General features: G+C 66.6%; 2 protein-coding genes across 12 annotated transcripts in view; one reads left to right on the top strand and one right to left on the bottom strand.

Annotated features, from left to right (window-relative positions):
* Positions 1-2,241, top strand: part of AATK (apoptosis associated tyrosine kinase) — a 35,282-nt gene extending 33,041 nt beyond the window's left edge. For all 3 annotated transcript variants that reach the window (XM_069482977.1, XM_069482976.1, XM_069482978.1), the window contains 3 exons: positions 70-217; positions 369-536; positions 1,080-2,241. In XM_069482977.1, coding sequence (XP_069339078.1) covers positions 70-217; positions 369-536; positions 1,080-1,120 — 357 coding nt within the window. In that variant the 3' untranslated portion in view covers positions 1,121-2,241. The remainder of the gene's footprint in view (positions 1-69; positions 218-368; positions 537-1,079) is intronic.
* An 861-nt stretch (positions 2,242-3,102) lies between these two features.
* BAIAP2 (BAR/IMD domain containing adaptor protein 2) overlaps positions 3,103-16,291 on the bottom strand; it is a 67,502-nt gene continuing 54,313 nt past the window's right edge. For 2 of the 9 annotated variants that reach the window (XM_069482966.1, XM_069482973.1), the window contains exons 8-14: positions 13,848-14,072; positions 13,474-13,675; positions 12,612-12,813; positions 11,598-11,666; positions 10,861-11,023; positions 9,559-9,593; positions 3,103-3,532 (exon numbers count right to left, since the gene is read on the bottom strand). In XM_069482966.1, the coding sequence (XP_069339067.1) occupies positions 3,463-3,532; positions 9,559-9,593; positions 10,861-11,023; positions 11,598-11,666; positions 12,612-12,813; positions 13,474-13,675; positions 13,848-14,072 (966 nt within the window). In that variant the 3' untranslated portion in view covers positions 3,103-3,462. Of the gene's footprint in view, positions 3,533-7,377; positions 7,426-7,631; positions 8,115-8,900; positions 9,173-9,554; positions 9,594-10,860; positions 11,024-11,597; positions 11,667-12,611; positions 12,814-13,473; positions 13,676-13,847; positions 14,073-16,291 lie in introns of those variants that run through there. The other 7 variants (XM_069482972.1, XM_069482971.1, XR_011234912.1 and 4 more) reach the window with 7 other exon arrangements.

Below are 16,291 nucleotides of genomic sequence, written 5' to 3'. Positions count from 1 at the left end.
GGGCCTGCGCAGGGCGGGTGCGCCCCCTAGGGAAGAGCCGGCCTGAGCCACGTGGTGCTGCCCCTCTAGGAAAGCCCCACTCGGGAGGTCGGGGAGCCCTTCCCTGGCGCCAAGGAGTCGCCCCCCACGTCCATGGCAGGCAGCCCCGGCTCCCCCAGCGCCTCGGGCCGGCCGAGGCAGGACGACCCGACCCGCGAAGGATCCGCCCCCGAGGACGGTGAGCTGTGTGTTGGGGGGGGCTTGTGACGTCACGGGGCGGGGCGGGAGGGGCTCGTGGCATCACGGGGCGGCGCGGGGTCAGTGACGTCACGGGGAGTGGGCGGGGTCCCGGGTCCGCGGGCGGGAGTGACGCGGCGGCCCGGTGGCAGGCGGCGCGTTTGAGTGGGACCACGACCTCCCGCCGATGCCGGCCAAGGCGGCCTTCTCGACTGCCCCAGCCCCGGCCGCGCCCACTTCGCGCTTCACCGTGTCGCTCGCGCCCGCGTCGCGCTTCTCTATCACGCACGTGTCCGACTGCGACGCCGACTCCGCGGGAGGTGAGGTTGCGCAGGCGGGCCCGAGGGTGGTCCCCGCCCGCCCGCGCTCCGCCCAGGGTCACGGTGCAGCGGCGCGAGGCCCTGCGCGCTCAAGGGGCTGCTCCCGCCGCCCCAGCACGCCCGCCGCCGGGTTGCTGCTCGGCTTCCCTCCAAGCCCACCTCCTGCAGAAGCCCCTGCCTCGCCCCAGGCAGACCCGCCCTCCACTGGCTGCCCGTCAGCCTCAGTCCCGCTGCAGCGCGCTGTGTCTGACCAACGGGCAGGTCACTAAGGCAGTTGCATGGCCCTGGCTGGCCCTTTCGTGTCCTGGCCTCAGTTTCCCTACCTGTAAGAGGAGAACTTGGAGGCATTTGCTGAGTGTCGTTGGGCCTGGGTGTGCATGACACAGCGAGGAGAGAAATGGGTGTGGGTCTGTGCAGGGCCTAGACACAGGCAGGCCGGATGCAGGCCCCCCCCCCCGCCATGGCCCGGAGGCCCCGATGGAGGCCAGGTGGGAGTCGTGGGGGAGGAGCTTCTGGTGTCACGTGGTACCTCCTGTTTGCCAGGCTCTGTGGCAAGTGCAGGGGGTGGCAGTAAAGACGCTTGAGACCCAGGCAGCTGCCACCCATCGGAGGCTGGCGTCACCGGAGGCCCTGCCAGGCAACAGCGAGGATGGTGACCGGGAGTGAGTGTGAAGGTACCCCTGGTGGCTGTCAGCAGCAGATTCCAGAGCCTCCGTGACCCTTGCAGCGCCCCGGAGAAGCACTGGGACAAGAGGCCCCTCTCTGGCTGGGGTGGTGGATTGGCCACACCCCCTAAGCCCCATGCTGCCCTGGGGCCAGAATTTGTCCTGGACACTGGGGTTTGCTGCTAGCCCTAGGGGTGGCCCATCTGTACACACACACACACACACACACACACACGCACGCACTGGAGAGGGCCTGCACTCTGGGCCCTGCAGCTGCTGGACACCAGGCCTCTGATGCCAGGGGACCTGCTCTTGGCCACCGGGAGCCGCATTCCCTGTCCAGCCGGCTCCTTAGGTGTTCACAGGACACTCGTGCCCTTGGCCTGGCGGGGCAGAGGTCCCTGAGACAGCAGCAGGCTGCAAGCCTCTCCTGCCCGCCGGCCGCCTCCTACCGGCCCCGCCTGGTTCTGAGTTTGGCTCAGCACAAGGAGAGAGGACTGTGGCTTTCTGTCCCTGCTGCCCTCATCTCAGAGTCTGTGGCTGTTCCCCTTTTGCTGACTCAGCTAGACTGTAGCCCGCTCTGCCCAGGAGCTGGGGCTGCTCCGCCCGGGTCCCACTGCCGGAGCCTGGGCTGGGGTGGGTGGGCCAGAGAGATAGGGGAAGAGGGACAGGCCACACCCCTGCCACATGGGCCCCGTTCTAGAGTGCCCTCGGCAGGGTAGTGGGGGTGGCTCCCCTCTGCAGGGCGCTGCCTGGCCCAGTGCCCCAGCTGCCAAAGGAAGCGGGAGCCGCAGCCCCACGTCAGTGTCGGGGCTCCTGCCTGCAGGGACGGGGTGGCAGGTGCGGCCGGGGGTTGGGCAGTACAGGGACTATTTTTGTAATTGCTATTGCTGGAGCGAATGGAAGTGCGTGAGCTTAAGTTATTGTTGCCAAAGAGATGTAAAGTTTATCGTTGCTTTGGTGGGACTTGTTTTTGATTTGTGTTTTTTGTTTTTTGTTAGTTTGAGGCTTAGGATGCTGGTGCGATGATTTTCTTGTTCCTTTTTTGTTTGTTTTTTAAGAGAAATCAAGCTAAGAAAAAAATGGCTTTGTGTGGTGTTTTCTTTTGGGGTCTGCAGATAAAGTCCTCACTGTTCTTGGCACACCCTGGTGGAGGAAGACCATGTCCCGGGCCCCTGTGTCCAGGGAGGGGTCTGCTGCTCCCTGCAGCCCTCTCCTCCTGTCCCCGACGCTGGCCCTGCCAGGGATGGGGAGGAGGGTGGCTCCTCCCTGCCCTTTGGGACTGTGCCCGTGGTGGGGGGGCAGGAGCAGGCGTGTCCGGAGGGCCAGGGGCCTGTGCACCCTCCCCCGCCTGGGCAGGTGTCCCGCTCTTGGTGTCTTGCCCCCGGGGTGTGGCCAGCTGCAGGCGGGTTGCGGGTGTCTGAGCCCTGCCCTCCTTAGAGGGTCTGTGCAGAACCAGCCCTGCGTGAGACTTCTCTCTCTGGTCAAGGACTGTTGTCACCAACGTGGGTCACCATGCTGTATTTCATCCAAAAATGTCAAACAGCAGAGATCTGATGGTAAAGTTTTAAAACCCCACATTTGAGTGGAGGCCCCCGTCCCTGCAGGAAGCAGCTGAGGGGTGGTCCACCCAGCTTCCTGGGGTGGAGTCTGGTAACAGGACCCCCCCAGGCCACTGCACCTGACATCCCTGCCCCATGAGGCCCCAGCAGCCAGGTACTGCATGGGAGCTGGGGAGACCCCCAGACTGCAGTGGGGGTGGGGCACCCCAGAGCCCCGGCCCCACCCCCAGGTGCAGTAGGCAGGGCTTGTGGGGAAGCTCCGCCCTCCCCACCCCGTGCACCGCCTCCCGCCCCGGCAGACAGATCACAGCGAGCAGGGGGTGGGGGGTGGGTGGCAGCCTGTTTATTGACTACACGTGTGGGGCGAGGGCAGCGTGGCTCCTCCTGCAGCTGTGGTTGGCTGGTTGTCCTCGCTGTCCTCCAGACCCAGGGGTGCCCCAGGGCTCCGCAGCCCAGAGGCGCCTGCCCTCAACGAGGAGGGTCCCTCTGTCCCAGGGCTCTCAGGGACCAGCCCCCACTCCGTGCGGCCTCCGGCCTCCGTGTGGCCTCCGCCAGGCACAGCCGGGATCCAGGCCAGACTGCAGTGGGCGCGCCCGGCAGGTGGGGGCGTGGCCTTCCCTAAGCAGGAACAGGCAGGTGGTGATAGGTTCCATGTGGGGGTGGGGTGGTGGCCACAGGACAGCAGAGCAGACGTGGCCGTCAGCTGAGGAGGGGAGCAGACCTGTCGTTGGTCACCGTGGGCTTCAGCTGTATGTGGGTGAAGGGATTCCTGAGGACGAGAGAGAAGAGTGACTTTAGCTTGGGCCAGGCGCGTGGGCGAGCTGGCCCGCCAGGACTGCCCAGTGCCCCCAGGACCCCCAGTGCTGGACCCTGAGGGCCCACCCTTAGGCCTGGCGGCCGTGGACGTGGGGCTGTGGGGCGCGGGGACGAACGCTTTCGGTGAGGCCTGCTGGCCCTCAGTGCCACCCTCCTGGCCCCCACGTGCCCAGGGGCCCCCACTGTGCTGTCAGCCCACCCAGGGCGTGGCCAGAGAGGGGCCAGCTGCACCCTCCCAGCTGGGCATGGACACCTGCCGCGCGGGGGTGGGAGCCACGCCTTCTCAGGACCTATGACAGTCCTGGACGGGGTCCATGTCAGTTTGGGGGGCCCCCCCAGCACCCAGGCCCAAGGAGGACCCGCCGACACCAGGGACACAGCTCTGCGGACCACGTGAGCCCGGCCTGGGCACATGGGCATCTACAGGACGACACGCGGCTCCGCGGAGACACAGACACAAGACGCACACACACTGGTGCCCCCGGGGCTGGGGTGGACGCCCAGGGCCCCTGCTGAGGGCTCAGCCACCTGTCACCTGGGGAGCTGAGCCCTCCGCCGAGTTCCCCGGGGCCACAGCTGGCGCACACGTAGGACTCGAGACAAGAAGTTGAAATGGGGCGAGATGAGCAGATGAGGGGCGGCCCTGCCTGGTCCTTGGGGAGCCGCTTCTCTCTGGAGGACCCACCCGGGGGGGACAGCACAGATGGCAGGTGGACACGGAGGCACAGCAGCGATGGGACGGGCTCTGGCAAAGCTGCGCTCAGCTCCAGAGCCGTTACCTGGAGCGGAGTCACCTCTGGTACAGCGGGGTCCCCGGAGCCTGGGTGGGCCGGCAGTGGGCCCGCGGGCAGGTGGGCGGGGCTCCATCCAGTGTGCCCAGGAAGTGGCCCGTAGGCTGGGCACATCTATCTGTTTTCCTGAGAACTCTGTGTTTTCTAAAAAGCTGTGACACTTTGCACTGTGAGTTTTAAAAGACCCCAGTGTGGTGTGGAGACGGCGGGTCGGCAGGGCGCCCACACCCCCAGAGGTGCCCAGCCCGGCAGGGCTGCGCGTCAACTGACTTTCGGCTAGAGCGTCGCGGCCACAGGAGAGGCTACCCAGCGCCACCTGCTCGATCGGCTTCTCCCGGCTTTGCTCTGCATGGCGACTGCACCCTCGCCGAGGCCCGGGCGGCCAGGGCTCTGCCACGGCCGGTGGCATCTGCCTCCAGCAGGCCCAGAGCGTGGCCCGTGGCCGCCGGCCCAGCTTCTGGAGAAGGGCTCTGTGGCCTGCGTCTGTCCCCAAGCCCAGTGTCCGCTGGGGCCTGGGGAGATTAGAAATGGGGCTGGATTTTTCTGTTCGGAGTCCGAGACAGCAGAGGAAAGATCAGAAATGCCCCTGGGGTCCCAGAGAGGGGAGGCTGGCTCCAGCGGGGGCCAGAGCCGAGGACAGTCTTAAGGACACACCTCGCCCCTCCCCCTACTCACACTGATTCTCATCAGAAAGACTCGGTGGCAAAACCACACGGCCAGCCCGGGACGGGAGCTGCCGGGCCAACGCTCCACCGCGTGGGCCCACGTTTCTCATTTCTCCCCCAAAACGGAACCCCCTGCCCCAGCCACACCAGGAGGATCCGAGGACACGGGCTGGGGCCACGAACGCCGTGTCCAGCCTCCGCCTCGTGGGCAGGCGGGACCAATGGGCGGCCCCTCAGCAGCCCAGACCAGACCCCACCCGAGGCTCCCGAGACCCTGGCCCACACTGAGAGGACTCGTCAAAGTGCTCGCCAGCCACCACAGAGCCCACAGAACGGGACACAATTCAAAGCCCGAAGCCACTGCAACGTCACCCGCACCTGCTATGGGGCAGGTCCCACAACAGTGGTCTCTGCCAGGGGACATGGCCCAGGCCTGGCTTCCTTCTCGACACCCCCGTCTGGCAGACGAGCACAGCAAACCACTGAGACAAACCAGCACATCCGCACCGGCACAGGGGACGCCAACGACACACGGCCCAGAGTGCGGCCCGAGTGGGACCTGAGGGGCCTCAGTGCCCTGTGTCAGCGCTGAGGACCGGGCTCCACTTCCTGGCCAGGAGCTGCCATCAGAGGCTCCTGGGGGAGCGTGCGAGCTGGCTGCTCCAACAGACGAAGGGACACCCCCTGGGGGTCCCCTCCCCTGCCCGCGGGCAGCTCTCAGCGACGCTGTGACCAGAAACCACACGTCATCGGTCCCGGCCCCGCTACTCCTGCCCACACGCATGGCGCAGCAGTTCCTGTTCCAGAATCACAAAGCTGAGGGCATCGCGGTCTGCAGGAACTCATCTGTGCCACTGTCCTACACGGCGGACAAACCCGGTCACCACAGAACACGTGTGGCTCCCCAGGGGCCCCGGAGCAGGGAGCGGCGCCAAGACAGCCACTGGTCTGTCTTCCCACGCGACGGTTCCCCGTCTCTGGGCCGTCAGCCCTTCTGCACTGAGCCGCGGTGGGCGTTGGCCTCTGTGACAGCAGGGACAGCGGCCAGGGTGCCCACCCCCAACTGGCGTCCTGAGCCCCCAGCACCCTTGGCTCAGGGCAAAGCGGTGGGGGGGGGTGTCCCTTGACCAATGACAGGTGGCTTTTGCACACCCACCCCCAGGTGAATCAAGGCACCAGACTGTGCAGCCGGGAAGCTGTGCTGGGGTGTCTGCCCCGAACGGGGACGTGGTCCCGGGTGAAGGCTGCACCGGCCGCCCTGAGCCCTCCCTGAGCCCCAGGTTGGTGGGGACAGCACGGCCCCCAGGCAGCCCGGAGGGACCCGGCGCCAGCAAGGGCTCTGCAGGCTGCCCAAGCGCACGTCTCAGGACTGGGGGAGATGGAGGGGGGAGGCGAGGCGGGGCCAGGGCCCACCAAGGGTACTTCTATCCTCCCGGCCCCAAATTTCAGGACCATTTTTCTACAGAACTTTCCAGAATATGCTGCAGTTCAACAACAGAAAGGCAGTAACAGAAGAGCCAGGGCCCAGGATCTGCCTGTGACCACTGTCATTGGTAAGGATGATGGCACTGGCCTCACGGGGCCACCCTCCTAGTAGTTCAGGGTGGGCGGCAGCGGACAGCCCCTTCTGCCGGGGGACAGGTGGGCACAGAGCCCCTCGCCGCTGCCCCCGTCTGTCTGGCCTCCCCAGGACGGAGGGTTAAGGGGCTATCCCAGAAGGCGGTTGGGGGTGCCGGCGAGGGCCCCCATGCCTGGGGAAGCCTGGACAGCAGCCTGGGACCACGTGGGGGTCAGACTGGGTAGCAGAGCCCCACGTCCACCTGTCCCCATGGAGCTGTGTGCTCTGGGGGCTGTCCCCAGGCCCTGACCCTGGCCCCCCAGGCTCCCCGGCTGTGATACTCACCGACCAGGCAGGGATCAGGCCGCACCCCACAGGGTCGACATGAGAAGTGACAAAGTGACACGCACCGAAGGAGCCCAAGCAGTGCTGTGTGGTCAGCTGGGAAAGGCCCGGCCCACAGCGGCTCCCTGAGACCACCCTTGGATTGCGGTCAGAGCGCCCAGCAGGGCAGGAGAGGACCAGACAGAGGCCAGGCCAGATCCACGCCCTGCACACGGGAGCGGTGGGCACAGAAAGGCGGAGCCCGCAGCCTCAGACGGAAGGAAGAAACCCGCAAGTGGAGGCGAAGGCCCGGAGCCCGGAGCAGAGGCAGGCACGGCAGGCAAGGCAGACCCCCTGGCCCTGCCCGGCGGCCGGGCCCTGCCCAGCCAGACCGCACGGCTGGGGCCAGAGGGTCGCCAGACAGGCAGACTGGCCGGCACGAGGAAGCCAGGGCAACTCACTAACTCTGGTCAGGGCGGCTCAGAATCTGGCCACTTCCACTTCGGCGCTGCAAGGAAACACAAGGCTGGGTTGGCGGAGGCGGCGGCAGAGGGCGGGGGGTGCCGGCGGGGCCTGCCTCGCCCTGTGTCCTGGAGGCTGCGTCAGGCCCGCGAGGCCCTGCCCTCTCGGCTGGGGTGGACAAGCTCAGGGTGACGGCACTGTCCGTGCCCCACACGTGCCGGGAACCGCAAGGAGGCTCCAGACCCAACTTGGTGCAATAAATAAAACTTTTATTCAAACAATTAACTGCAGTACAGGGCACAATTCAGATCTTAAAAAAAAGGAAAAGAAACAGGAAAAATATTTTCAGCACTTTACATCTTCATACAAGTTTTGCGGTTTTGTCTACATTCATCCATTAAGCATGGAATCCCCTGGATTTGAAATCTTAGCAAAGTTAGAACAGCACAGAAGGTTCTCCTGTCAGAGGTCCCGGTCCTGGCTTTGTTTTCCTTAGATACAAAACGGGTCTGTCTGTGCCTGGAGCTGCTTCTCACAAACTACAGCCGCATCCCAGTCCACGGGCAGGTGTGCGGGAGGGTTTTGCTAAATCACATCAGAAAAAGGGGCGTCCACAGCGTCACAAAGGGGCTCCCCCGCAGGCGGGCGGAGCGGGCCGCGCCCCTGGCGCACCTCCCCAGAATTCAGTGTGTGCAGAGACAACACCAGTAGCCACTGAGTCCAGTGTGTTTGCTTCTAAAGTCACCAAGACACACAGAGAGACGAGAGTGTTTAGGAAGAACAGGGCAGGAACCGCCTGCTCCCCGGGGGCCGGTGCGGGGTGGCACGCCAAGCCCCCCCCAGGGCCGGCCTCGCCAGGCCCCGCCGTGCACACCCTGTGCCGCGCAGCCAGGCGCCGGCGAGCGGCCGGGACTCCCTCGCACGGCTGGTTAAAGGAACAATTTCCAAAACACGTGGGGGGGGGGGGGGTCTCTGGAGGTCTTTGGAATGTCCGTGTGCGGCCGGGGGCCCCGCTCCCAGCCCCGCTCCTGCCGGCGCTGCGTGAGGTAACGGCCCTGCTGGGACCCGCCGGCCTCTGCGCAGCGGCCACGCACACCGTCCAGCGGCGCCGCGAGGGGAGAAGCCCTCGGCACCCGCCTGGCAGCCTCCCTCACAGGAGCGGCAGCTTCCTCAGGAGGCCCCGAGCTCGGCACGAGCCCCTTTCTCCGTGCGGCCTCAGAAGGGGCCTGGGGTGGCCGGTCCCCCGGCACGGGCCACGGCCCAGCACCGCCCCTGTCCCAGCGGACGCCAGCGCGAGGGGGTCAGATGCAAAGTAACAGTACGTACACCGGAGTCCATGCATGTCTGTTTTTGTTTTCCAGGAAAAATGTCCTTTTTCCTGTTTTTCTTTTCTTTTCTTTTTTTTTTTTTTTTTTTTTTTAAGATTTTTCTTTTTCTTCAAACTTTAGGCCTGGCTCGGGCGAGCCGCGGAAAGGGGAGGGAGCGTCACGGACGCTGCCGGCGGGTGGAGGCGGCCCCTGCGCTGCCCGGCAGGTCCTGCCCGGCAGTTTCTGCGCAAGGGGCTGGGGACACACGGGGCTGTAAACACGGGGAGCGGAGGAGCAGCACCATGGACCCTGGGGGATCACAGAGTCTGGGGTCACCAACCAAAAGGCGGGGGCAGAGTGGAAAGGGAACAACCCAGGAACAAACCAGCAAGAGCTGAGGGGCGGAGACGGGGCAGGGGCGGGGCTCTCCGAGCAGCGGCCGCCCGGTCGCGTCCTCACACTGTGGACACCAGCGTGCCACTGCCGCTGTGGAACAAAGCACAGGACAGCTGCCCGGCTGCACAGTGGCTGCCCGGCCAGAGCAGCAGGGCCACCGCGCCATGCCTTGGCCCCTTCCAGCAGCATCCGCAGGGGAGCCGGCACGGGGAGGGCCCCGGACAAGGGCTCAGCCCAGGCGGGGACAGAGGGGCCACAGCCACCGGCTGCCAGCCATCAACGCGGGGAGACGAGGCCCAGAAGAGGGAGCAGCCCCAGGCACGTCCTGCTCCCCATGGGAAGGGCGGGGCCCTGGCACTGGCGCTGGGCTCCCAAAGGGGGAAGAGCCAGCCCCGGAGGTCCCAAGAGGGGGACCTGCCCCACCCAGCCCCTGGCGCACCCACCCAAGGTCCCACGGGCGGGTCTAAAGGCCTTACCTGCTCACGGACCTGGAGCCATAGTCGTCCAGACCCTGGGGGCAAAGGCAGGAACAGGTCAGGCCGGGGACCCGGGGTCTGAAGCCAGGTCCCTGTGTCCCCACATCCCCACATCCCCACGTCCCCACATGCCTGGTGCACGTCCAACAGCTGCTCTGGCCTCAATGGGGTCAAACCGGACTCCTCGGGAAGGTTTCCCCTCCCCCACCTCCTGGCTGTGGTGCTCAGGGGCCTCCCTGGAACCCTGGGGGTCCCCAGTGGTGAAGTGGTGACCCCCAAATTAACACGATGCCTCCTCGTCGGGCTGTCTGTGCTGTGTGCTCCCAAATGCACAGGACGGACCCCCTAAGGCCCCTCTGCACGCGTCTCCCACAGTAGGCCCTGCACCCCCAGCCCCGAGAGCGCTGCAGGCGCCTCACACAAGCCGGGGCGGCCCTGGGGCCACACGTCCCCAAGTGCCCAGCTGCAGCTTCCCGGAAACCTGCGCGGGCAATGTCCTGGCCCCGGAGGGTTCCCCTGCCCAGGAGCACCTGCGTCTCTGCCAGCCTGACCTGGCCCTGGGGCGTCCAGGGGTGGTGGTGACACTGAAGCCACCCAGAGACCCGGAGGTGGGGACGTCCCACTCCCCTGAGACTGGTGCCCTCTGAGGGCCCTCCTGTGACCCCCGGCCAGCCAAGCCCTCCGCACAGCGAGGTGGCCATGGGCAGGGGAGGCAGGGCAGCGAAGGCTGCTCAGGACAACCCTCCCTGGGTACTGTCAACATGGGAGACCCTCACTGGCCAAGGGCACCCGGAAAAGACCGTTCTCGTCTCCCCTGCTGTCCCCCGCCGAGGCCCAGCCCTGGAGACCGGCCTCCCTCCCTCCAGCCCCATGAGCCTCCCTGGGCAAGGCACGGGGGACCCAGGAGCTCCAGCCCAGCCTAGACGCCAAGACCACCACACTCCTGGGGCTGCCTGGGACTCCTGGGCAGGGTCACCCTCCTGGACCTCTGGTCCCTGGTACTGGATGGCCCAATTCCCGGGTCACGATGACTAGAAGGCTCTGGCCACAGCCCACCCTGAGCAGCAGGTGCTCACGTCACCTGACGTGGCTGAGGGAGCCCCTGGCTCTCGGGGAGGGGCCCCTGGAAACCAACTCCTCCCTGACCCGGGGTTCCTCCCGAGGGGGGTCCAGGCTCCCCCAAGGCCAGACGCTTCCCCCAGGGAAGGGCATGAGCCCACCATGCGCCCCACGCCCCACAGGTGGCCGCGGCAGGGGCTACACACACGTCCCAGACCAGCCCACCAGCCCCGCCCCACTCACCTGGGCGAAGGCAGGCACGGCCACGCTGTAGGGCCGCTGTTTGAAGGTGCCGGCCGTCTGGGCGGGGAAGGCCCGGGAGGACGCGCCGTAGTCGGGGGGCGGCAGGGCCAGGTCGTCCTTGTCCAGGAGGTTCCCGGTGCTGCTGCTCTTGCCCTGCTGCAGGCTGCAGGCGCGGGGTCAGAGGCCGGGTCCAGCGAGCCCCGCGAGCCCCACGCCCCTGCCTCGCCCAGCCCCACAGGGCGTAAGCACAGACTCCCTCGGTGGCCACAGCCACGCTGACCCTGCGGGACTGCCCAGTTTGGATGCCCTCCCTCCTCGTGGGCTGCTCGCCCGGCCCAGGCGTGAGGCTGCACCAGACCACGAGGCCCACGGGGACCCCTGACCTTCCCAGCAGCCGCGCACCCCCCCAGGTCCCAGCCACGCGTCTCTAGAACCTGTCCTGGGTCTGCAGGAGACGGGCCACCACGTGGCCCCTGCTGCCTGTGCCCCTGCCCTGGTGCCTCACAGGCCCTCGGACCCCACCTGACAGGGCACCTCCTACCCGGCAGCACCTCCACGCCCATCCACCCCGAGGGCCTCAAACCCAGCCCTTGGGGCCTGTGGGAGTAGCCATGGAAGGGGCCAGAAGCCCAGCCCAGCTCTCTGGGCCCCGGGGCCTGGGGCAGAGCCCTGTCCTCATCGCAGCCCCTGTGCAGAGCGGGGGGCCATGTGCTCCCACCGGGCCCGGGGGTGCTCACCTCATGTGCAACCTGTCGCCACCGTCGCTGTCCAGCACCCGCGTGTAGGAGAAGGGAAACCAGCCCCGCCTGCGGGAGAGGCCCAGGGAGGAGGGCCCGCGCTCAGCTCCGGAGGCCCCAGGCAGGGAGGGAACCAAGTGGCACCCACCCCTGCCATCCACCCCCAATCCCAAGTCCCACCAGCTCCCAGCCTGACTGCAGCGCCTGTGGAGAGACGGGTCTCCAGAGAGACCAGGGACGGGCCCGTACCTGTGTGCGCTCAGCCCCCAGCTGCCCTGCCCCAATGGCAGCTGTGGCCCACCCACACCCAGCCACAAGGCCCCTGGCAGAGCCGCTGCTCCTTCAACAGGCTGGCCACACTGCCCCCAGCCACCAGGCTGAGCCACGGCACCAAGACCACAGCAGCCACCCATCTTGCCAAGAAACACACCACACAAAAATGGGGTCCGGGACGGCAAATCCCAACCCAAGTGGCCCCCAGGTCAGGCAAGGGTGGGACTTCGGCCCAGCCCCTCTGCAACAGGTATTCAAGTAAGCCGAGAAGGTGCAGCCCATCTGACTAGACAACGGGACTTGTGGGCCAACCCCAAACTCCGGGACCCACCAGACACGCGGAGATCGCAGGGCCTCAGGCTGGCCGGGCCTCACTTTGTACCACCCAGGGGTGGAGACCACACGCCCCACAGCAGAGCAACGGCCGGACGTGCCACAGCTGTGCACACGCATGGGACACTGCACCCTGAGCCCAATCAAATGACGTGGGATGGTGCTGTGGCCACGCAGGTGACAGGCGACCAGACGCCCCTGAAGGTCGCTGTGTGGGGAAAGCCCCCAGGGTCTCTTTCGTTTCTACTGCCCAGGTTTCCTACGACCAGAGCCTGTGCCCTGGACCACCAGTCTAAAAAACGACCCAGAGCCGCTGGTGCGCCTGAGCGCCACGGGGCCAGCAGGCTGCCATCCCTGTGCCCGCTGCAGAGGGGCAGGCCGGCCCGACGCGCCCCGGATGGCACTCACATCTTGGTCTTCTCGCTCTCGCCGTAGTGCCAGCCGTCACGGGCCTCGGGCACCAGCAGGGTGATGAGGTCCCCTTCCTTGAAGCTCAGCAGGGTGCTGTTGTCCCCCGCCGCGTGGGAGAAGATGGCCTTCACCCGCATGCGCCCGTTGCGCTCCAGGCCGGCGGCCATGGAGCTGGAGCGGGGCAGAGTCTTGTTCTCAGCTGTGGGGACACGGGGCAGGTCTGAGGGGACTGTCCCCGGCAGAGGCAGCAGAGCCCGGGCAGAGGCAGGCAGCCTGGACGCATTGCCGAGAACACGGTGCCAGAGGGACCGTCCCAGGCGAGCTGGAGCCGTCCAAGCAGCGGCTGCCTGAGTAAGCCCGCCGGCTGCCATGTCTCACTCACAGCCCCCGCCACGCGCCAGACACTGAACACGAGGGACCCGCAAGGCCTGCAGTGCGGGACAGAAAGCCCCAGGTGCTGTGCACACACACACATGTCTACACACACGCACATCCCCAGGTAAGCGTGCACACACACGTCTACACGTGTGCATCCCCAGGTAAGTGTGCACATACACATGCCTGCACACGCACACATCCCCAGGTAAGTATGCACACACACACGTCTACACACATGCTCATCCCCAGGTGAGCGTGCACAAACACACGTCTACACACGCGTGCATCCCCAGGTAAGCATGCACACACACACTTGTCTAAACGTGCACACATCCCCAGGTAAGCATGCACACACATGCCTATATGTGTGCGCACCGCCAGGTAAGCATGCACTCCACACACACACTCGTGAGCCTGGGGTTTCCCAGGCCCCTACGCAGAGGCATGTCCAGGACCCCAACCCAACACCGAGAGCCCTTACTGGCGGCATAGCTGTTTTTGGGGGTCACGCTCTTGCGCACGGGCAGCGTGTTGGAGTACGAGTCGCTCAGCTTGCTCTGGGACTGCGGAGGAGACAGGGACTTGGGCTGGGCAGCCTTGCGGTCAGCCCAGGGGTTGTAGTCCTCGCTGTCTGGGCCTGCGACACCGTTCATGACGGGTGCGTTCTCCTGGGCAGACATCCGCTGCAGAGGGGGCAGCAAGGGGCAAGCGTTGCTGGCGGCCCTGGACAGGACCAGGTGGGAGAGCGCCCCTCCCCGCAGCAGGGAGGCCTGGCTCAGCCCGCCGGCCTGCCCCAAGAGGCCACCCAGGTGCAAGGTGCCCCTCCCATATGCTTCCCGGGGCCCACAGACTCACCCCCACAAATGGTGCCAGCTCGGGGGGCACTGGCAGGGGCTTGGCCCCCGGAATGGGGTCTGAGATGACCAGATTGGACTTGGAGGCCGACAGGGTGCTGGGGAGGATGGCGCCGTTGCTGCTGGCCACTTGCTGCATCAGCTGGACGGCGCGGTCGGGAATCTTGTTGGGGTCAGCACAGGCCTGTTGCCACAGCGGCAGCTTCTGGGCCAACAGCTCCTTGCCCTGAAGTGGAGGAGGCAGGACGGGGAGGGCATCAGGCTCAGCCGCAGGCTGGGCTCCCCCAGGGCGCCTGGCCGCGGTGGGGGCTCTCTTTGCCAGGCGGTGGTCTGCAGCGCGACAGGCTGCCTGCGAGCCCCAACCCCGACCCACAGAAGGATCTTCCCAGCAAAGGGCCGTGTGGTCGGGGGCCACCGGGGTGAGGGCAAACCAAGGCGCAACCTGGCAGACTACGGGCCATACAGGGGCCTAGGAGGAGGAGCAACGGACAGGGGCCCACATGGTGGCCACACAGTGGACAGACCCTCTGTGGGTAAACCCCGGAATGCTATCGAAGAGCACCATCCCACAGGGGGAAGAGGGTGTCGGCCACAGAAGGGACAGAGCTGCCCAGCAGCGGCCAGGCAGGCTGCCGAGGGTGCGGGCGGCTGCCGGCGGGGGCGCTTGGGCAGACACACTGGTGCTCATGGCCCGAGGGCCCGAAAGTCCCCGGGCCCAGCTCTGCTCTGGTGGACATGGGCCACTGGGACACAGCCCCAGATGACCTCAGTGGTGTCAGAGGATAAGGGAGCCCCAGGCCTGGCCAGGGGCTCCGAGACTGGGGACCGGCCTGAGTCTGGGGTCCGGGGCAGGGGGTCCTGTGCCGTCTGCTGCAGGGAAAGCCTCGCCTGGGACCTGGGCGCTAATCAAGCCCTGCCCCTCCCAGCCGCTCGGTCAAGTGGAGTCCTGTGTCACCAGCCCCCACAGACTCTGGAGTGGCCAGAGGTGTCCCCAGCTTCTCCAAAGGCCCCTCCCTCCCCTTCAGCGTGGCCGGGTGGGCAGGGGCACCCGTGGGTGGACAGCAGGGGGTGTGGAACAGCAGCCCTCTGAGCAGGGGGCTATACTGGGCCAGGCGAGCCGCAGTCCGAAGGCTGGACTCCTCTTTCGTAAAGAAAAGTTTTATTATTTACGAATCACCTGTGGCCACTCATGCCACAAGACACAGAGACTGTAGCCCACAAAGCCAAAAACATTTACCATCTGGCCAGACAGGAAAAGGTCCCTGACCCTTGGTTTGACCCAGCACAACGGCAGAGAAGCAAGTCTGGGTTCGGGGGAAAATGGGGTGGGGCACACAGGCGGGGACCAGCACCTACGTGCACAGCCCAGGGTGAGGGGCGACAGGGTCACCACCCTCACCGCAGCACGGCCCCCACGCTAGGGGAGCCGCCCAGCCCTGACACGCACGGGGCCCCGACAGCCACCAGCCAAGGGCACTTCCACCCCGAGACCCCTGCAGGTCGCATGGAACAGTCCAACCCAAGCACAGGGAGCTGCCGGGCCACCTCGTTGCTGAGAACAGCCCTGGGAGGGCTGCCCTTGCGCCCCAGGCCCGGTGCTGTCCGAGTGGGTTTGTGGGAGACGGGTCCCTCTAGACACGCCCGGGGGCTGCAGCCCTGTGGGGAGGGGTGTGGAGGCACGTGGGAGGGGCAGGCCCAGCCAGCAACCGGCTGCAGCCTGTGTCCCCTCCCGGGAGCCCAGGGCCAGCAGCAGGGCTTTCCTGCCCTCCCTCCCAGACCCCCTCACAGGGCCCGGACCCCATCAGAGGGCGCAGACGCCCGGCCGCTGTGCTTGGAGCACCGGTCGCAGCAGAGCGGACACAGCGGAGCCAGGGCTGCCGCCAGCCTGCGGGAGAGTTTGCAGCGGGAGCGCCCACGGCACTGGCCCCCACTGCCCGCGAGCTCCCCAGAATGCCCATGATGGCACCGCAGGGGAGGGGCTGGGGCCAGTGCTGCGTGCCCCCAGGGGACACGGGCGCTGTTGCCGTCCTTGCTGTGCACCTGCCCACAGTACCCCGGCAGGCCCAGGCGGGGTGGGGGGGCTGGGCGGGGCAATCGTCTCCTTGGTGCTCCCTGGCTGTGGGGACCAGAACTGGCCTGTGCCCTACTGATCCCCGGAAGCCCCCTATTGGAAAAGGACATGACCAGGCCTCTCGCGTTGGCTTCGCTGCCAGACTACATCTTCTAAGCTCTCAGAACGCTCTGGAATGTTCCAGAGGACACAGTCTGATTCCATCCCAGCTCCTGCCCACGGGTGAAGGAGGCCCACTGACCCTGACTATTCAGGGCAGGGCAGTCTGTCTTCTGGGCCCCGCTTGCCCCCAGGGGCTAAGTCCACCTGCTCCGAGGGTCCCTCCCTCCCATGGTGGGCTCTGACCCCAGGGCCCAGGCCACCTGTGGAGGGGC

This window comes from Eulemur rufifrons, chromosome 9 (assembly GCF_041146395.1).
Source record: "Eulemur rufifrons isolate Redbay chromosome 9, OSU_ERuf_1, whole genome shotgun sequence".
Classification (NCBI taxonomy): Eukaryota; Metazoa; Chordata; class Mammalia; order Primates; family Lemuridae; genus Eulemur; species Eulemur rufifrons.
Note: the sequence above shows the minus strand (reverse complement) of the source record. Positions and strands in the feature narration are given on the sequence as shown.